This window comes from Caretta caretta, chromosome 11, assembly GCF_965140235.1.
Source record: "Caretta caretta isolate rCarCar2 chromosome 11, rCarCar1.hap1, whole genome shotgun sequence".
NCBI classification, from domain to species: domain Eukaryota; kingdom Metazoa; phylum Chordata; order Testudines; family Cheloniidae; genus Caretta; species Caretta caretta.
The window spans coordinates 61,092,520-61,110,071 of record NC_134216.1 but is presented as its reverse complement, the minus strand read 5'-3'; the positions used below and the strand labels follow the sequence as shown (position 1 = coordinate 61,110,071).

At 47.1% G+C, this 17,552-nt stretch overlaps 2 protein-coding genes across 8 annotated transcripts in view; one reads left to right on the top strand and one right to left on the bottom strand.

Moving 5' to 3' along the window:
- Positions 1-1,721, bottom strand: part of CYP20A1 (cytochrome P450 family 20 subfamily A member 1) — a 24,870-nt gene extending 23,149 nt beyond the window's left edge. For 2 of the 6 annotated variants that reach the window (XR_012664445.1, XM_075118088.1), the window contains exon 1: positions 1,537-1,634. Coding sequence is in view for 4 of the 6 variants with exons in the window: in XM_075118088.1 (XP_074974189.1) it covers positions 1,537-1,617 (81 nt within the window). In the remaining 2 variants the exon portion in view is untranslated. Of the gene's footprint in view, positions 1-919; positions 958-1,148; positions 1,362-1,536 lie in introns of those variants that run through there. The other 4 variants (XM_075118087.1, XM_048870381.2, XM_048870380.2 and 1 more) reach the window with 4 other exon arrangements.
- Positions 1,361-17,552, top strand: LOC125645182 (alpha-aspartyl dipeptidase-like). 2 transcript variants are annotated; one of them, XM_048870392.2, is made up of 9 exons: positions 1,997-2,107; positions 2,170-2,274; positions 3,620-3,708; positions 5,028-5,102; positions 7,323-7,402; positions 12,250-12,423; positions 14,157-14,216; positions 16,416-16,498; positions 17,371-17,552. In XM_048870392.2, the coding sequence occupies exons 2-9, from the start codon at positions 2,252-2,254 to the stop codon at positions 17,447-17,449; spliced, it is 663 nt and encodes a 220-aa protein (XP_048726349.1). In that variant the 5' UTR covers positions 1,997-2,107; positions 2,170-2,251; the 3' UTR covers positions 17,450-17,552. The 2 variants fall into 2 exon arrangements, with proteins under 2 accessions (XP_048726348.1, XP_048726349.1); XM_048870391.2 differs by lacking the exons at positions 1,997-2,107; positions 2,170-2,274 and adding an exon at positions 1,361-1,577.

The following is a 17,552-nucleotide window of genomic DNA, read 5'->3' as shown; positions in this document are numbered from 1 at the left end:
CCGGGAGGGCACAGCCCGCCCCGCCCCGCCCCCCGCGGCAGTTACCGGGCACCGGGAGGGCACAGCCCGCCCCGCCCCGCGGCAGTTACCGGGCACCGGGAGGGCACAGCCCGCCCCGCCCCGCCCCGCGGCAGTTACCGGGCACCGGGAGGGCACAGCCCGCCCCGCCCCGCGCCCCGCGGCAGTTACCGGGCACCGGGAGGGCACAGCCCGCCCCGCCCCGCCCCCCGCGGCAGTTACCGGGCACCGGGAGGGCACAGCCCGCCCCGCCCCGCCCCGCCCCCCGCGGCAGTTACCGGGCACCGGGAGGGCACAGCCCGCCCCGCCCCGCCCCGCCCCCCGCGGCAGTTACCGGGCACCGGGAGGGCACAGCCCGCCCCGCCCCGCCCCGCCCCCCGCGGCAGTTACCGGGCACCGGGAGGGCACAGCCCGCCCCGCCCCGCCCCCCGCGGCAGTTACCGGGCACCGGGAGGGCACAGCCCGCCCCGCCCCGCCCCCCGCGGCAGTTACCGGGCACCGGGAGGGCACAGCCCGCCCCGCCCCGCCCCCCGCGGCAGTTACCGGGCACCGGGAGGGCACAGCCCGCCCCGCCCCGCCCCCCGCGGCAGTTACCGGGCACCGGGAGGGCACAGCCCGCCCCGCCCCGCGGCAGTTACCGGGCACCGGGAGGGCACAGCCCGCCCCGCCCCGCCCCGCCCCCCGCGGCAGTTACCGGGCACCGGGAGGGCACAGCCCGCCCCGCCCCGCCCCGCCCCCCGCGGCAGTTACCGGGCACCGGGAGGGCACAGCCCGCCCCGCCCCGCCCCGCCCCGCGCCCCGCGGCAGTTACCGGGCACCGGGAGGGCACAGCCCGCCCCGCGGCAGTTACCGGGCACCGGGAGGGCACAGCCCGCCCCGCCCCGCCCCCCGTGGCAGTTACCGGGCACAGGTAGAGCACAGCCCGCCCCGCCCCCCGTGGCAGTTACCGGGCACAGGTAGAGCACAGCCCGCCCCGCCCCGCGGCAGTTACCGGGCACAGGTAGAGCACAGCCCGCCCCGCCCCGCGGCAGTTACCGGGCACAGGTAGAGCACAGCCCGCCCCGCCCCGCCCCGCGTGGCAGTTACCGGGCACAGGTAGAGCACAGCCCGCCCCGCCCCGCGGCAGTTACCGGGCACAGGTAGAGCACGGCCCCCACCAGGATGAGCAGGAAGGTAACGGCGAAGATGACGAAGTCCAGCATGGCCCAGGCCGTGCGCGCCTCACCAGGGGCTCTCCACGTCCCCGCACAGGTCGATCGGCAGCTCTGCGGCCTGGCCGAACAGACCAGAGCAATCGAGCGCGGCGTGGCGCACGCAGGGTTCCCGCCAGGCCCCTCCCCGCAGCTGCAGGGGCCGGCCTCCGCGAGCGCGGGGAGCCGCAGAGCTGCGAGGGGAGGGCCGGGGCCGCGCGCTGGCTTCTGTCCCTGCTCGGCGGCGCTTTACACCCGCCCCGCTCCGATGGGGGCCCCGCGGCGGCTGCTGCTGGTCTCCAACTCCACCCTGCGCGGCGGGGGGTACCTGGGCCACTGCGAGCAGCAAGTCAGGCGCTTCCTCGGGCAGTAGGTGCCAGCGACCCCCGCCTCGGCTCTCGTGGCTCATGGGGCCAGGGGCTGTTCGCACCCGCCTTCAGCCGGCCGCCGCTAGCGCCTGCGGCTTGTGCCCCCCCCCGGTGCTGTCCTGGGCTCTGGGCGCGGCGCCTGCTGCTGACGCCCGCCGGGGGCTGGCGCGGGGCAGTGGCCTGAACGGAGAGTCCGTGACTCGCTCCCACCGAGACCCCCCGGCGGGGCTGTCGGCGTTTAGCCCGGGGCCCGGACAACCAGCAGCGCCTTCCAGGCGTGCCCCAAGCTTGGCGCTTTCCGGAGCTGCCGCCGGAGCCTGGCTGCCCGGTTCCCGAGCCTTCCCCTGGGAGCGGGGCCGCCCAATCCCCGCCGAAACGCCGGTCTCTGCGCGAGGGTGTAAACTCGTGGCAGCCGCCTGTCTGTCGGCTAAGCGCCGGCGTGGGCTGGCCTGTGCGCTTCGTAGCGGTATGGATCAGCCTTGGCGCTCTAGCGAAGGGAACATGGTGGAGACGTTTTAAGCAGGCGTGCCCGTGTGCTGGGGGGGGGCGGGCGGGGGGTATGGCGGGGGAGAGGCTAGTGCATGAGGTGGAAGGGCTGCCTGGACCCTGAGGCGCAGCTGGATTCCTGGTGTAGACAGTGGGGTTGGACTGGGACTCGGGCCCTTCTAGGGGCATATGGAGAACTGGACAAGAGACTGGTGCGCTGGGAAACAATGTTGCCGTGTTTAGTTTTCAGAGAAATTCGTAGGGCTGAACACAGGCTGATAGAAATGGGAGTGTAAATCACGTGTCACGCAGCGGGCATAAGTTAGTCGCAGCCTGAACTTTATTCATTTTTAAAAGGTTGTTAGGACCCATTCTCACAGGGATGGGCAAACTTTTTGGCCCGAGGGCCACATCTGGCTATGGAAATGGTATGGCAGGTCATGAACGCTCATGAAATTGAGGGTTGGGGTGCAGGCTCTGGCTGGGGGTGCAGGCTGTGGAGTGGGGCCAGAAATGAGGAGTTCAAGGTGTGAGAGGGGGCTCCGGGCTGGGGCAGGGGGTTGGAGTCTGGGGTCGGGGGCTGAGGGCTCCAGCTGGGGGTGTGGGCTCTGGGGTGGGGCTGGGGATGAGGGGTTGGGAGTGCAGGAGGATACTCCAGGCTGGGACCGAGTGGTTTGGAGGGTGGGAGAGGGATCCAAGCTGGTGCAGGGTGTTAGTGCACGGGAGGGGATCAGGGGTGCAGGATCCTGGCAGCACTTAACTCAAACAGCTCCCGGAAGTAGCAGTATGTCCCTCCTCCAGCTCCTATGCGGTGATGTGGCCAGGCAGCTGCCCCATTTGCAGGTGTCACCCCTTCAGCTCCCATTGGCCGCAGTTCCCAGCCAATGGGAGCTGTGGGGGTGGCGGCAGGGTGCAGAGCCCCCTGACTGCCCTATGCGTAGGAGCCGGAGGGGGGACATGTGGGAGCTGCGTGGAGCCATTGCACGCACAGAATGGGATAAGCCCCCAACCCCACTATCCGGCTGGAGCGATGGAGCAGTGCAAGCCCAGGAGCTCGAGGGTCAGATTAAAATTTCTGAAGGGCCGGATGCAGCCCTCGGGCCGTAGTTTTCCCACCCCTGCATTATCAGCATTGTCATGGAACATGATTTGGTGACGGTCAGGTGTTTGGAAATCAGATGTGGTTGGTGGAAAAGCAGGAAAAGCAAACAGTTTCTTTTTTAAAATAAAGGAAGGAAGAGGGGGGCTACTTTATCTTAGGCCTTTTTAAAACTTCCTCTTGGTTGTATCAGGAAAAGCAACCCTTCCCTTTCACCCCATTTGCGTGCAACTTTATGTCCAGGCACCAGTACGAAGCTTTCATCACCACTTGTGATCTCTGCATTTAACTCCAACTTGTTAGGTCATAAGGAAAGTTTAAAGGGGGGTAGGGAAGAGAAGGAAGCCAAGTAGGTAAAACTTTGGGTCTGCTGTTACAACTAGTTAAGCCCACATAACAAAGCTGGTGAAGCCTCAACTGTTTGCCCAAAATGTGATCATGTTATCTGTCTTTCCTAGGAAAGTGAAGAGAGTTTTGTTTATTCCCTATGCTCTTCATGATCGAGATGCCTATGCCAAGACCGCAAGAGAGAAGTTTGAAAGTTTAGGTAAGACAGCATCCTGCTTATGGACCTGGAGTTTCTGTAAGGGGGGGAGGGGAGAATCAACATGGTGAGTTAATAAAATATTTTGCATTAACTTTAGTTCTGTGGGTTTTTTTCTGCTGAATAGACATGCTAGCTTTTTCAAGTGGCCAGTATCCAGGAATAGAGGCTGTTGCATGACTTCTTTTTCTGTCTAACTGGTGTACAAGATCTAGTTAAACAATTCTGCCCTTCAAAAATAAAACAAAAACCCCATCAAGATCCATTTGATCTGGCTTTCTGCGAGGGATTTGTGTAATAATCTTCATTCCGTTGGGGTGTGGGATTTTTGACCACACATGAAAAAAATTCTTCACACAGATGGCGTGTGGGGTTTTTGACTCATGAAGAAAAATCTGTTGAACTTGTTCAATTCCACTGTAGTTCAGCTACTCGCTAGTGATAAAAACATAGGAATTGTAAGACAAGTGGTCTGTCTGGGCAGTATCCTATAGATACTTCAGAAGATGATACAAAAAATCTTGTAATGGATTGTTTTGTCATAACTTGCTCTTAGGGGAAGTTTCTTCTTTATCCTGTCCGATCCAGTGGTGGATGTTTTCATTCATTCAAACTGTTTTTTAAAAAAAACTCAAAGCTTCAGTAGGCTAAGGACTTAACACTGAGACATAATGGTATTGTAATAAATCACTGTCTTGTCCTGTTCTTACTCGTATTTTGTTTGCTCAGTGCACAGAAGTGGTTACAGCAGATGTTATCTTTGAACTGTCGACAATGATACCTAACAGGCCACTTTCCGGGTGGCTCCAGATAACAAACCCCAACAATGTAATATGAATAGTTCATTTATTCATTCCAGTGTGTGTTTGTCTGAATAGTGCAAATTATTCCTTTCCTTGCCTTGCATTTTTGCACTGTATTGGCCAATCCTTTGTTTCTGTTAGGGCTCTCTGATATTTTCCACACTCTCCCTCATCCTGCTTAGCCTGAATAGTTTTGCTTGCTCATCTTTAAACTTTGCCACTTTTCTCTTAATCTCCTTTTCCAGATCACTCATAAATCTATTTAAAACCACCATTGCTATAATAATCTTGTGGTGCACATACCTCTTAACCTTTTGCCAGGCTGAAATTGACCTTCTCCTCCTATCTTCTGTCTCCTAGCCAACTTGTACTGTACGACAGTACTTTGCATCTCAACCGCTGGCTGCTATGTTTCCTTAGTAGTTTCTTGTAAGGGGTTTTGGAAAATAGGTGAGACTTATCTCATATCTTTATTTAAATAGAAATGGCAAAAGTAGATAAACAAATGTTTTCTTGTAGGATACAAGTTGGAGAGTATTCATGAATCTTCAGATCCTGTAGAAGCTGTAAGGAAATCTGAAGCAATATTTATTGGTAAGTGTTTGTTAGTTTTTGGACCTTTTCCCCCTAAAGTATAACATGGGAAAATTAGTGGAGTCTCACCCAACACTTATATAGGAGAAATGGGACTGCAGAACCTGATTCTGTCTAAGAGGGCTAGTCATTAAAACCTACTCAGATAAGTAAACATTTCTAGTTCACAGTGGCAATTAAGAGTTCCCTTTCTAATTAAGATTAGGAGTGTATATTGTGGTGGGGGCTACATGTTAAGACCTGATCTTGCAGAGACTTAGACATTTCTCTGCTTATATTGTTGTGTGTCTTATTGCATCTGAACAATGAAAGCTGACACATCTGTTTCAGGGTCTCGTGCACTAGGGGAATGCTGGAATGTTGGGAATACAAAAATTCTATAAGGATTTGATGTCTGTCTCAAGATCTCTCAATTTAAAGAGAATCAATTCTATTTGAAAACCCCTATAATTTAGGCCTAAACTCTGATTGGCCCTCCTAACAACATACTACACTGTCATGGGTTGGATTGGACACCTAAACTAAAAATGTACTTGAGGCAAAGGCAGAACAAAAAGGGATAGTAACAGAATATTGCTTTAAAAAACCAAGAGAATCCAGGCTGTTTCCCATTTGGTGGAGGCAAGAATAATAATGTGACTTGGATTCTGCTGGAGTTAAGGTACTGTGACTGAATGCATTGTCTACACCAACCCTTGCTGAGCATAACTTTAGACTGTAACCCATAAGGCTAGCTTGCCTTTATTATATTCTTTGCCTTGCCTTCATTATATTCTGCCTTTATTATATTGAGCACTAATGCAAGAAACTGACAGGTTTGTATCCTGTAAGACATTGGCTTCAGCAGTTAGCATGAGGCTTGAGGCCTATGAACTTTGGCACAGACAAACAACCCAAGGGGAACTGGAAAGAGTGTAAGGGGAATTTTGTCAGTAGTGGCATCAGCCAACCACAGAAACATGAGCTGAACACCAGCTTTGGAAAGTTTTGGGAAGAACTTCCACCCACAAGAGTTCCATGGCAACGAATTGACATATAATAAATTGAAATAATTAATTTACTGTCCTATATAAAAGAAGGACACCAACATTAGTAGGATGAGGAAATACAAATAAGGAAGAGTGGAGAAACCCTATTGAATATGCATTAGACACAATGGTGTCAGTGTAACATATTGTAAAAGTTACCTCCCACTGCCCTGTGGAGGTGCCAGAACGATGGCCATTGGTGATGATGAGGAAGGTAACAATGATGAGGAAAATAATGGCTAACATTTCAGGTTGTTCTGTAAGGGATGGTGTGAGCATGGATGCTCAGATGTACTTTCTGTAATATCTCTATCTACCTTACTGAGTTAGTGTTTGACTGTGCTAAATGTATTAATAAACTATTTGTAAATAAAGAAAAGTTCCCAACTGTATAATAATCTGAATAATACTGGGGCTGAGCTTGGGACAAGAACCTGTCTATCCTCAAAGTGATAACTGGGGATTTTTAAGTAATCAATATAATTAATACATAATCTATGGATCAGGTTACAAGACCTAGTTTTCAGTTTATTTGTAAACGCTTCAGAAAATGCTCTTGCTCTCTCTAGGAGCACAAGGTGTAGTCAATGCATCAACGTTGACCAGGAGGGTCTAGTCTGCTTCTTGTACAGACATTAATAAACTTCTTCTAATGATGACTGTCCAGAGTAGTTAGTGCAGTTGCTGCATTGCAATCAGTTTGTAGTCACAGCGCTGAGCCCGCTAAATTCACCAAGCTTTAATAAAGACACTTCTCAGAGTGTCAAGCCCCTACCAATTAGATCTGATTCTTGCCTTCTCTAAATTCTGTGTCCCCGTAGGAAGGCATTATCTTCTGTAGTTTGAATAAACAGAAGATTGAGTTTTGGAGTCATCCATTCTTTCTCAGACATCAAATCTTCCTAAAAACTGGAATGAGATCACATCGCTATAGTATAGGATTGTGTTGAGACTAATAATTTTAAAACTTTACTTGTGCATATTAGACTGGTATCTTCAATTACAGTAGCTAGAGTAAATGTGACATTCTCTAGGGCAAAAACTGATCCCCAGCTAAGGTCAGTATTCCTTTGAAGCAGCTGGCTTTATCTACTATTGTAGGCAGGATACCAACTAGATGGCCCATTAGGGTCTTCCAATCTGGCAATTCTTCCAGTCTCAATTAAGGCAAAGCTACACTGTTTTCCTGCAGGTGGTGGAAACACATTTCGGCTCTTGAAAGCTCTTTATGACAACAGTCTGCTCCAGGAGATCAGGAAAAGAGTTCTTGAGGTAACCTAAATGATTCACAAACTAAATTACAAAGGGCATGGATGGATATTGTTTGGCTTGTATTCCTTAGGGTTTGTAGAAGCTTTTTTAATTGCTTATACATGGTTGCTACACTTCAGAATACTGTGGTTCAAGCCTGGAGGCTTTATGCAGAAATTATTGGGTGAAAAGCTATGTCCTTTGTTATACAAGCAGTCAGACTAATGATCATAAAGATCCCTTGTAGCCTTAACATTTTATTGGTGTCCATATCTTCAACTGCAGACTCATAGCCACCTCAGCAGAATTTAGTATCTCATGCTGTAATCTAGTAATAGCTGCCATATGTTTCTCCAAAGGATAAGCCACTATCCTTAAATGGTTAAATCAACCATTATCTCTCCTTTAAAAAACTCATGTGGGTGAAAGAAGAGATGGGCTGGCTAAGGGGACTGGTACCAGGAGAGAGACACTTAAAGGTCAAGTATCCATCTTGTCCACTAGAAACACGATTGAAACAACCACTCCTTTCACATGTAATTAACTTGGAAGGATTAGCTTTATCAATAATCATCCATTTCACCATACACACACAAACAACACACTAATCATCAAAGTGTACAGATATGCAAAGTCAGAAATGCTTGAACTTGTTAGTGTGATTTAAGGTTGTATATTTTGACATAATATCCTCACGTGTTTAACGGTTTAAAGCTTTAACTTTTTGAATTGCAACATCTGTCATTAATTATTTTCTCACCCCTCTAATTTCCTGCAACTATGAAAATGTAAATAGATAAAAATTGAAAAATACTCAAAATCCATAATTTTGTGCAACTGAAAATTTAAATTGATATCCAGTGAAATGATTAAAAATAAAAATTGACTTCTGCCAAGCCCACATATAGTATAGAGTAGATGCCAAATGCATGTACTTCAGATTCAAGCCAGTGCCCCAGAAGTGAGCCTCTGTATCTTACTACCAATCCCCCAAGTCCTCCAGCTCCCTTAGCTATGCTTGGGTGCATAGACTCAGGCTTCTCCGCAGCAGAACAACATCAAGGAACTCTTCTCCCATGAAGCTACATAACTGTTTCAACTCTGACTTCAGACTAGTCTTTGCAAAGCAAGATTTCTCAAACACTGCCTAGATGGGTTGACCAGGCCCAGGAAGACCAACTGACTAAAAGGACTGGCTGCCTGAAGACAAGCCCTGAGTAGAAGGGCTGGGTCCAGCTGAATACTCCTCAGACAACCATGGGTTTGAGTTCATGGTATTCCTTTATTTTTGGATTTTAATACCCCATAAGAGGTGGGACTCAAGTGTGTCTTAGCCAGAGGGCCAAAGCACCATGGCCCTAGCCCTTGTGAAAGGCGGCACCTGGCTGTCAGTGACCCTGTGACAGGGTGAGTTTTGCCTCTTTGGGCCACAAGGAGATACCACTAAGGCATGTCGGGGTCTACCCAACTAGTTACTCAGATTAAACTGATGCAGGATGTGACTGTGCAGCATCTTGCCAGAACCTATGAGGGAAGATTGAAAAAATTGGGATTGGTTAGTCTGGAGGAGAGAAGACTAAGGGGGGACATAAGTTTTCAAGTACATAAAAGGTCATTAGAAGGAGGCAGGTGAAAAATTGTTCTCGTTAACCTCTGAGGATAGGAAAAGAAGCAACAGGCTTAACTTGCAGCAAGGGTAGTTTATGTTGGACATTAGGAAAAACTTCCGGTCTGGGTGGTTAAGCACTGGAATAAATTGCCTAGGGAGGTTGTGGAATCTCCATCATTGGAAGTTTTTTTAAGAGCAGGTTAGTCAAACACCTGTCAGGGATGGTTTAGATCAGGAGTGGCCAAACTTTGACCCTCTGAGCCACATACAATCTTCAGAAGTTTGAGAGCCGCAAGACACGCAGAATCTCCTTCATGGGCCAGCACCTGCCGGCCTGTGTGGCTTCTGCCCTGACACCCTCCTGTGGGCTAAAGCCCTTAGGACACCCCCCCCCCCCCCGCAGGGTAGAAGTACCTAGTCCACCACCCTGCTGCAGGGCAGAAACCCCAAGCTCTCCCCCTCCTTCCCCTCAACCCCACCAAGTCTGGTAGGTGGAGAATGTATGTGGGGTTGGGGAGGGGCCTCCATGAGCTGCACTCTAACTCTTGAAGTCCCTTCTAGTCCTAGGGTTCTATGATTCTACCCATGTACATAGCCTGGGCTGAGATGTCACTGAACTGGAATATCAGGAGTGTTGGCCATAATTGGTAAAAGTATTGCTGAGCCTCATGGGGTTGTTGCATATGTCTTTGTTGGTGCTCTATTCTGGCTTTGAGAGTCATAAGGGCAACTCAGAAAGATGAATCATGGGTTGAAAAGAACAGTTCGCAACGTGTCTCTGTTCTGCATTTTGTCTACCTTCATTTCGCTTTATGCTACTCACGGGGGATGCCACAAGAAGGCAGTAGAAACATCTCCCTTACATCCACTTGTTTGCAACCTGGGATGCTAATCTTGGATTAGGCTTAAGAGGCTGCTGATTGGAATGGCTGGAGTGGCTGCCACACTGCATAAATTTAGCTAAGCCCAGCCTTCACAGTATGACTGTGGGACAGCAATACAGACTGTCAGATGTGGTGGTGGAGAGGCACACTTAGAAATTGGAAGCTGGATTGCAACACCTTGCTACCCTTGATGTTCAGCCAATCTAGATACTGTGATGCATGTGGAAGATGATGATGAGTTAGCTTGGCAGTCTCATCACTAACCCGCTTCAGCTGGCTCATGTGTTGTCTACAAATTGTACAAGAGCATATGGCACATACCATTGCAGAAGATTTTATCCTTATGTGTAATAAATGTTACAAAAGATAAGGTCTGAAGGAGCTGCCAAATTGAAGAGAGGGCTCTTATCAAATACTGCTGACTTGGGTCATATTAATGATATGGCTGAGAGTAATTGAGCAACTGCTTTCAACCTAGCAAATCACGTGGATCAGTCAATTGATCTCTGATGCTGCACATCTTCTAGTCCATTTGAGGTACTCTCAACATCTCTACTGAAGACATGCAGCTAAAATGATACACAAAGAGAATGCTTGTTCCAGCCACTTCAGGAAGAGGCTACAGATTTAGGGGGTGGTTTACTGCAGTCCACACAGATGGAGCCAAGGTGATGGTGGGTATAAGCAATGATATTATGTTGATCCAAATAGCCTCATCAGAATGACTCCTACACCAAGTTCTTGCTGTTAGGAAAATTCCTGACACCTCACACTAGGTCCTTGTTAGAACAAGGAGCTGTTTTAAAAGGTCTAACATTCTCTGTGCCTTGCATTGGTCTGGTGGTATAAGCTCCCTTGAACTATTCCTTTTTACCTTCAGAGCTACTTCACTTCAGCGTGAAGTTGGTAGCTTGATGTTTTCCTGAATTATTGGCACCCGCCCCTTGCTGGTACTTTTGGTAACCCATCTTGGGTAGCACACTTAGCCCACATTAGCTAACATCTCTAGGCACAAATGAACTCAATTCTTTCCTTCTGAGGTGGAATACAAATATTCTGTCCACGCAAAGCAGAAGTATTGGTAAAAAAACTTGAACGTTGCTCTTCCCAAATGTGAAGAGGAGGGTGGCGTTGTTTCCTCTTGTCTTGGAGTCTGGAGGAACGGAGGAGCCAATTGGGAACCAGCACAAACTCAAAATTGGCATCCAGGGGAAATTGAGACCCAGCTGCTGGCCTGTCTTGTTGATGACACTTCCAAAGGGAAGGGATAAATCAACACCCCAAACTAAGATGCTGTTGATGTGACAAAGTTGACTGGAACTGTCAGAAACTGAAAGATGTGGCCTTTTGAAAAGACTTTTTTACTGATACTCTAGCCAGGAACTCAGCAGTCTGACTGTCAAAAGGAGAACCAGGCGTTAGTTGGAGAAACCTTGAAGTTCTCAGCAATTTTGTACACCTATCTCTGTGAATTAAAGGCCAGATTTGTAAAGGTATTTAGGTGCCTAACTCCCATGTGAAATCAGTCTGACTGGGAGATTATATATTTTCAAAGAGATGGTCCTAAGGAAAGTAGTGATTTAAAAACCAATAAACAGTAATCACTTACCTCTCCATTCAAACCAGCATGAAATGTTTTTCGAGCAGGGACCTTCAATAGTGAATGTATTTCAAATTCTGTACTTGCATTATAACAATATTAACTTTTCAGAACTTCAGATGGTACAGGTAGAATTGCAGCACTCAGCTCACAGGTTGTTTAAATTGGTGCAACTCCACAGACTTCCCTGGAGCTATGCAGATTTACACCACTGGAGGATCTGGCCCTTACCCGTGTTTAGGGTTAGAAGTCTTGGGGCAAAAAGGTCTTAGCCTCCAAAAGCACCAGCGGCACCAAAAGTTTAGGCTATTTTGAACAGGATGAAAATGAATTCATAAAAATATAATAGGCACACTCTTGCTGTGCTGCCAACAGAAACAACCCCGGGACATGCTTGGTAAATAATCCTGAAACATAAGCATAATGTTGTTGAAGAATACGCATGTCTTCCCAACAGAGAGTACTGACAGAACATATCCACTATCATTTCCTACAGAGTTTGATGCTTTAAGGCACAGGATTGAGTTTATCTGGATTCAGTTTCAGCTCTGCCTCAGAGTATGTAACTTTGAGACAGCTGCTTCACCTCAACTTCCCCTATCTAGCATTAAAGATATTCTAGTTGGGGAGTTTGAATTCACCAATTTTTTTTGCCTTTTGAAACGGTCTGAGAGAAGGGATGTAAAAAGTAAGGTATCAGTCTCCTCTCTGGGATCAAGAACTGAGTTTCTTGCAGCAATAACAGTTCCTATGGCAGTGCTGCTTTATCTTTCAGGATGGAATTCCATACGTGGGGTCCAGTGCAGGAACGAACGTAGCTACTGTCAGCATCAGCACAACCAATGACATGCCAATCGTGTACCCACCTTCTCTGCTGGCCCTTGGATTGGTTCCTTTTAACATCAACCCCCACTACTTGGATCCAGATGTTAACAGCACTCACATGGGTGTAAGTAAAGTACATCTCCACCAGCTGCAGAGCTAGCTACAGTGTGAGTACAATGGGCATATGCTGCGACTTGTAAAGCTTGCTGCTGTCTGGCAGCGGCCTGCTGGCGCTGTTGGAAATGTAAATGAAGCAAAGGAACCTTTGTTACAGCTCTTGGAAGACTTTCCTTGGGAATGGGACGGTTACCTGGCAACAGAATTACTGAGGTGGAACGAATTCTGATGGCTAATTCAGGCCTTTTGATGACAAATACTGTTATTACTGCTGACATGTACTGCTTAGGTGGGCAAGGGAGAATACTAAAGGGCAAACTTAAAACAACTTGAATAATGATACCTGCAGCATTAGGTAAAATGCAATATTTCTGGAAACTTTCACCATAGACTAACGTGCTGGTCTGCTGTGACATTCCATCTAGAACATCTTGAGGCTTTATACACATCTACACATTGATTTTGAGACTTTCAGGTCAGGGTGGAGTGAAGGAAATCCCTGGTTTACAGAACACGTAAGGGGTAGGGAAATTATACAACCCACCCCAAGGCACTTAAGCAATAAACCTTAAGTTCTTAGATAAAGTGAGCACAGATTGTAAATGGAATTTAGAGTGGGAAATATTCCATCAAATATAGAGTCCATATACGTAGACTAAGGTGCAGAGCTGTGAATTTAGGTCTACTCAGTAAGAACCTAGGATAATTTAAATTGTAATAGCTGAACAAACCACCTATATTTTGCAACTAAGAGCACAATTCCTGGGAATTTTGCTCCTATGACACAAAGTACTTCAGCCTTTTTATTTACAAGGATGGTATATGTCCGGAAACAGCAAGTCTCTTGGAGACAATAAAAGATACTCTCCATCTCAGAACCATGGAGAAATGGAGGACCCAGACCCAAACTTTTAAAATGTAGGTCTGTTTTAAGATGTGGATGTACAGGTACACTTAATTCAGTTTTGCAGGGAGAAAAAACTGTCTTGGCTCTCAAGGCAAGCTAACAGTATTTTTTACTGCTCAATTTTCTGCAGAACTTCTAGTGGGAAAATCTGTGTGGGATATAAATGCTTTTCTCTGCCCTCTGTGTCCCTCTGACCTTCTCATAAATCCTTCTGTCCCTTTGTGTCCTTCTGTCCCTTCTTTGCGCTTGCTTATTTCTGTCCCTCAACTCAGGAACTCCAAAGGAACGTGGTTACATGGCAGAGTTCTCTGCCAAGGAAACCTGATTAGGGCTTTAAATGTCATTTCTATTAAGCAGAAATATGTAGCTAGTTCAATGGTGGAAACCTTGTCCCCTTTCTCTGGAGGCTCCTATCTCCTTCATTCAGAAATAACTTCCAGAACTACCTCCAGCAGTATGAGGGAGACCAATATTTAATCAACTAGTTCCTTAACCTTAAAATAAATTGAAGTGGAACCTTAACTTAGATTTTTTTGTTTGCAACATTTTAACAAAGGTTAGTATTTGAGATACAGGGTGAACTCCTGGCCACAGTGAAGTCAGTGAGAATCTTGCCGTTGACTTCAGTATGGCCAATATTACATCCACAAACTTCAGGCAAATGAAGTTTTTCAGTTGGGAATGAAACTTGCCGATAGGAGCATAAGGAAACATCATCAAGTTAACATTTCTTGAAGTGCTTTGTGATATTGAGCTAGATGGTTCTAAATTCTAAGTACTCATATAGCAGAAATTACTTAAACCTAGACTCACACTAGATCCTACTATTCCAGGAGACTCGTGCGGAGAGGATTCTTCAGTATCATGAGGAACCAAACACCCCTCCAGTACTGGTGAGTAATACATACCAATCAAACTCTCATCTCCAGAACTCCATCATATGAATGCACCCTCTCCAATCAGGTATTGAATTTTAGATGTTGTCATAAATATAACGGGAACTGTAAACTCCTTTGAAATCCCTCCTGGCCAGGGGAAAGCTCCTCTCACCTGTAAAGGGTTAAGAAGCTAAAGGTAACCTCGCTGGCACCTGACAAAATGACCAATGAGGAGACAAGATACTTTCAAAAGCTGGGAGGAGGGAGAGAAACAAAGGGTCTGTGTGTCTGTCTATATGCTGGTTTCTGCCAGGGATAGAGCAGGAATGGAGTCTTAGAACTTTTAGTAAGTAATCTAGGTATGTGTTAGATTATGATTTTTTTAAATGGCTGAGAAAAGAATTGTGCTGAATAGAATAACTATTTGTCTGTGTATCTTTTTTGTAACTTAAGGTTTTGCCTAGAGGGGTTCTCTATGTTTTGAATCTAATTACCCTGTAAGGTATCTACCATCCTGATTTTACAGGGGGGATTTCTTTATTTCTATTTACTTCTATTTCTATTAAAAGCCTTCTTGTAAGAAAACTGAATGCTTTTTCATTGTTCTCAGATCCAAGGGTTTGGGTCTGTGGTCACCTATGCAAATTGGTGAGGCTTTTTATCCAACATTTCCCAGGAAAGGGGGGGTGGTGGTGGTGCAAGTGTTGGGAGGATTGTTCATTGTTCTTAAGATCCAAGGGTCTGGGTCTGTAGTCACCTAGGCAAATTGGTGAGGCTTTTTACCAAACCTTGTCCAGAAAGTGGGGTGCAAGGTTTTGGGAAGTATTTTGGGGGGAAAGACGTGTCCAAACAGCTCTTCCCCAGTAACCAGTATTTATCTGGTGGTGGTAGTGGCCAATCCAAGGACAAAGGGTGGAATATTTTGTACCTTGGGGAAGTTTTGACCTAAGCTGGTAAAGAGAAGCTTAGGAGGTTTTTCATGCAGGTCCTCACATCTGTACCCTAGAGTTCAGAGTGGGGGAGGAACCTTGACAGATGTCTTAATCTTTCCCATGTCCTTTCCATTGTACTGTAAGGCTTTTCTATCCGTTTTCTACCATGGAGACTTTTCGCTGCTAGCTTCAACCTTGTTCAGGTTGCTCTAATCTGCATCCTGTATATTCAAGGCCTCTCGTTCTATGCAGGAGAGGCCCTGTATGCAGCACTGCCTCCATCTGCAGAGAGTAGAGCAGTGGTGCCCAAACTCTTCCTGTCATGCTCCCCTTACCAATAATGGAATCTGTCCATGGCCCCCTCCATTACAGCACAGCTGGCTCAGCAGAGGAGCTTAGGCTGAAGGCGGAGTTGTGGGCAGAACAGGGGACAGAGTGGAGCTGCGGCCGGGGGCAAAGCATCTTTATCATTAAACACTTGTCATGACAACACACTGCTGTGTAGGAGGTCAGCATTCAGAGGTTTTCCATCCTAGCCAGCATGCCCAATCCCTGCTGTCTGAGAAATACCGAGTCATGGTTACTAACAGACTCCACTGGTTGCTTGTATGGCAATCTTGACAAACTAGACTGAGAATGATAGTAGTTAAAGCTAATGAAAGATCCCAGGGAACCATTTTACTTCCCCTTCATGTGTTTTAAAGACACAGTGAACTGATTCTAGAAAGTGAAATCATCTTCCTAACACTAGCTATGACTCACCTACTTTGTCCGAGTGCCTTCATCTCTGAAGTGCCATCCTTATTAGGCACAGGTGATGGAGTCAGCATACAGGCAGTTCTTACATTATTTGGGTAGAGACAACATCTTGGGAATTGCCCATCTGAGACCATACTCTTCACTGTGAGAACTACTAGGTAAAATAAACACCAGGTTGTCAGATGAGTCAAATGCTTTAAGCGAGCTAAAATAAAACAACCCTTAAGGTAACTTGTGGTTAGATGGTCAACCAGAGATATTTTGTATTATCGCTGTCTACATTACTGAGTTAGTGTTTGTGACTGTGCTAAGTTTATTAATAAAATACTTGTAAATGCAGAAGAGTTTCTGTACTGTGAGTGTTGCACCTTTGCACATCGAGATTCCCAACTATATAATAATTTGAATAATAGGGGGTCTGATCTTGGGACAAGAACCTGTCAATCCTCAAAGTGATAACTGGGAATTCAACTTGGATCGGAACTCAAGTGACAGCTAGGGGTTTTATTTCTTGTCAATTCAGGGTTTGCGTGAAGGAGCAATGTTACTAGTGGAAGGAGACAAAGCCACCCTGCAAGGAGTAACTGGAGCACGGTTGTTTCTGAGGTATTCAATTTGTATTCAGTTCTGTGTGGCTTTTAATCAAAGTTGTGTTTTTCTTCTATAGCAGAAAGAAGATTGATTGTGGGGTTAAGACATGGGACAGGGACTCTGAGATCTCAGTTCAGTTGGTAGCTCTGTTGGGTCTTCCTGTGTCAACCTACAGTAGGGGAGTTAATTTAATTTCTTGCCTCCATTTCCCACTTGTAAAATGGGAATGGTTTGAGGTGGGATAATACTGTAATAAAGGGGAACCACAGATAAAGCAAAAGTTTTGGTTGCATTTGTCCTTTATACTGGCACCTTTGTGGGGTATTACACCTATTCACACTTACTGGGCTACAGCGTGCCCTTTCAAAAAATGAGTTACAGCTGTGTGTACTGGTATATGAGTCTTACTAGCTCAGGGCCTGATCCCATAGGGTACATCTCCAGTGCAGCTCAAGCTAGCATGCTATAAGTAGCAGTGTACCAGTTCCAGCTTGGGCAGGCTTGAGGGCGCAAGCTGTAATGTTCACATTGCTACTTATAGCATGCTAGCTTGAGTTGGCCTTCCTCAGGCTGGGAGACTCACTCCCAGCTACACTGTAGACATAGCAATAGTCACTTATTGGATGGTAATGGGGGCTAGACTGAGTCCTAAAAGCCTAAACCTGTAGTTCTTAGTTGCATGAGGAAAAACTATGGCTTGGAGTAATGGTTGAAGGACTAGGTCATAAGGTTCAATTCCTAATAGCAGGTACTCCAAGAGTTCCACATAGCTTCCAAAGTACAAAGATTCAAGGACCCAGCTCAAATAGTAAAAGGAAGCAAAATAGACTGTTCACATTTCTGCTTTGACTGCCAAGTTTATAGCATGGCTCTTATCTTTGTTCCAGAGGTGAGAAACCAACTGAACATGAGCCTGGAACAGATTTCAGTTTCCTCCTGACCGATAGTAACTCCCAGAAGCCCTAACCTTTCCTGCTGTGAAACACCAGATGCTAAAGGAAGATAGTGAAAAGAGGAGCTCCCAGGTCTGGAAAAAGTAAATTTTGTAAATAAAGCAGGATTTAAAGAA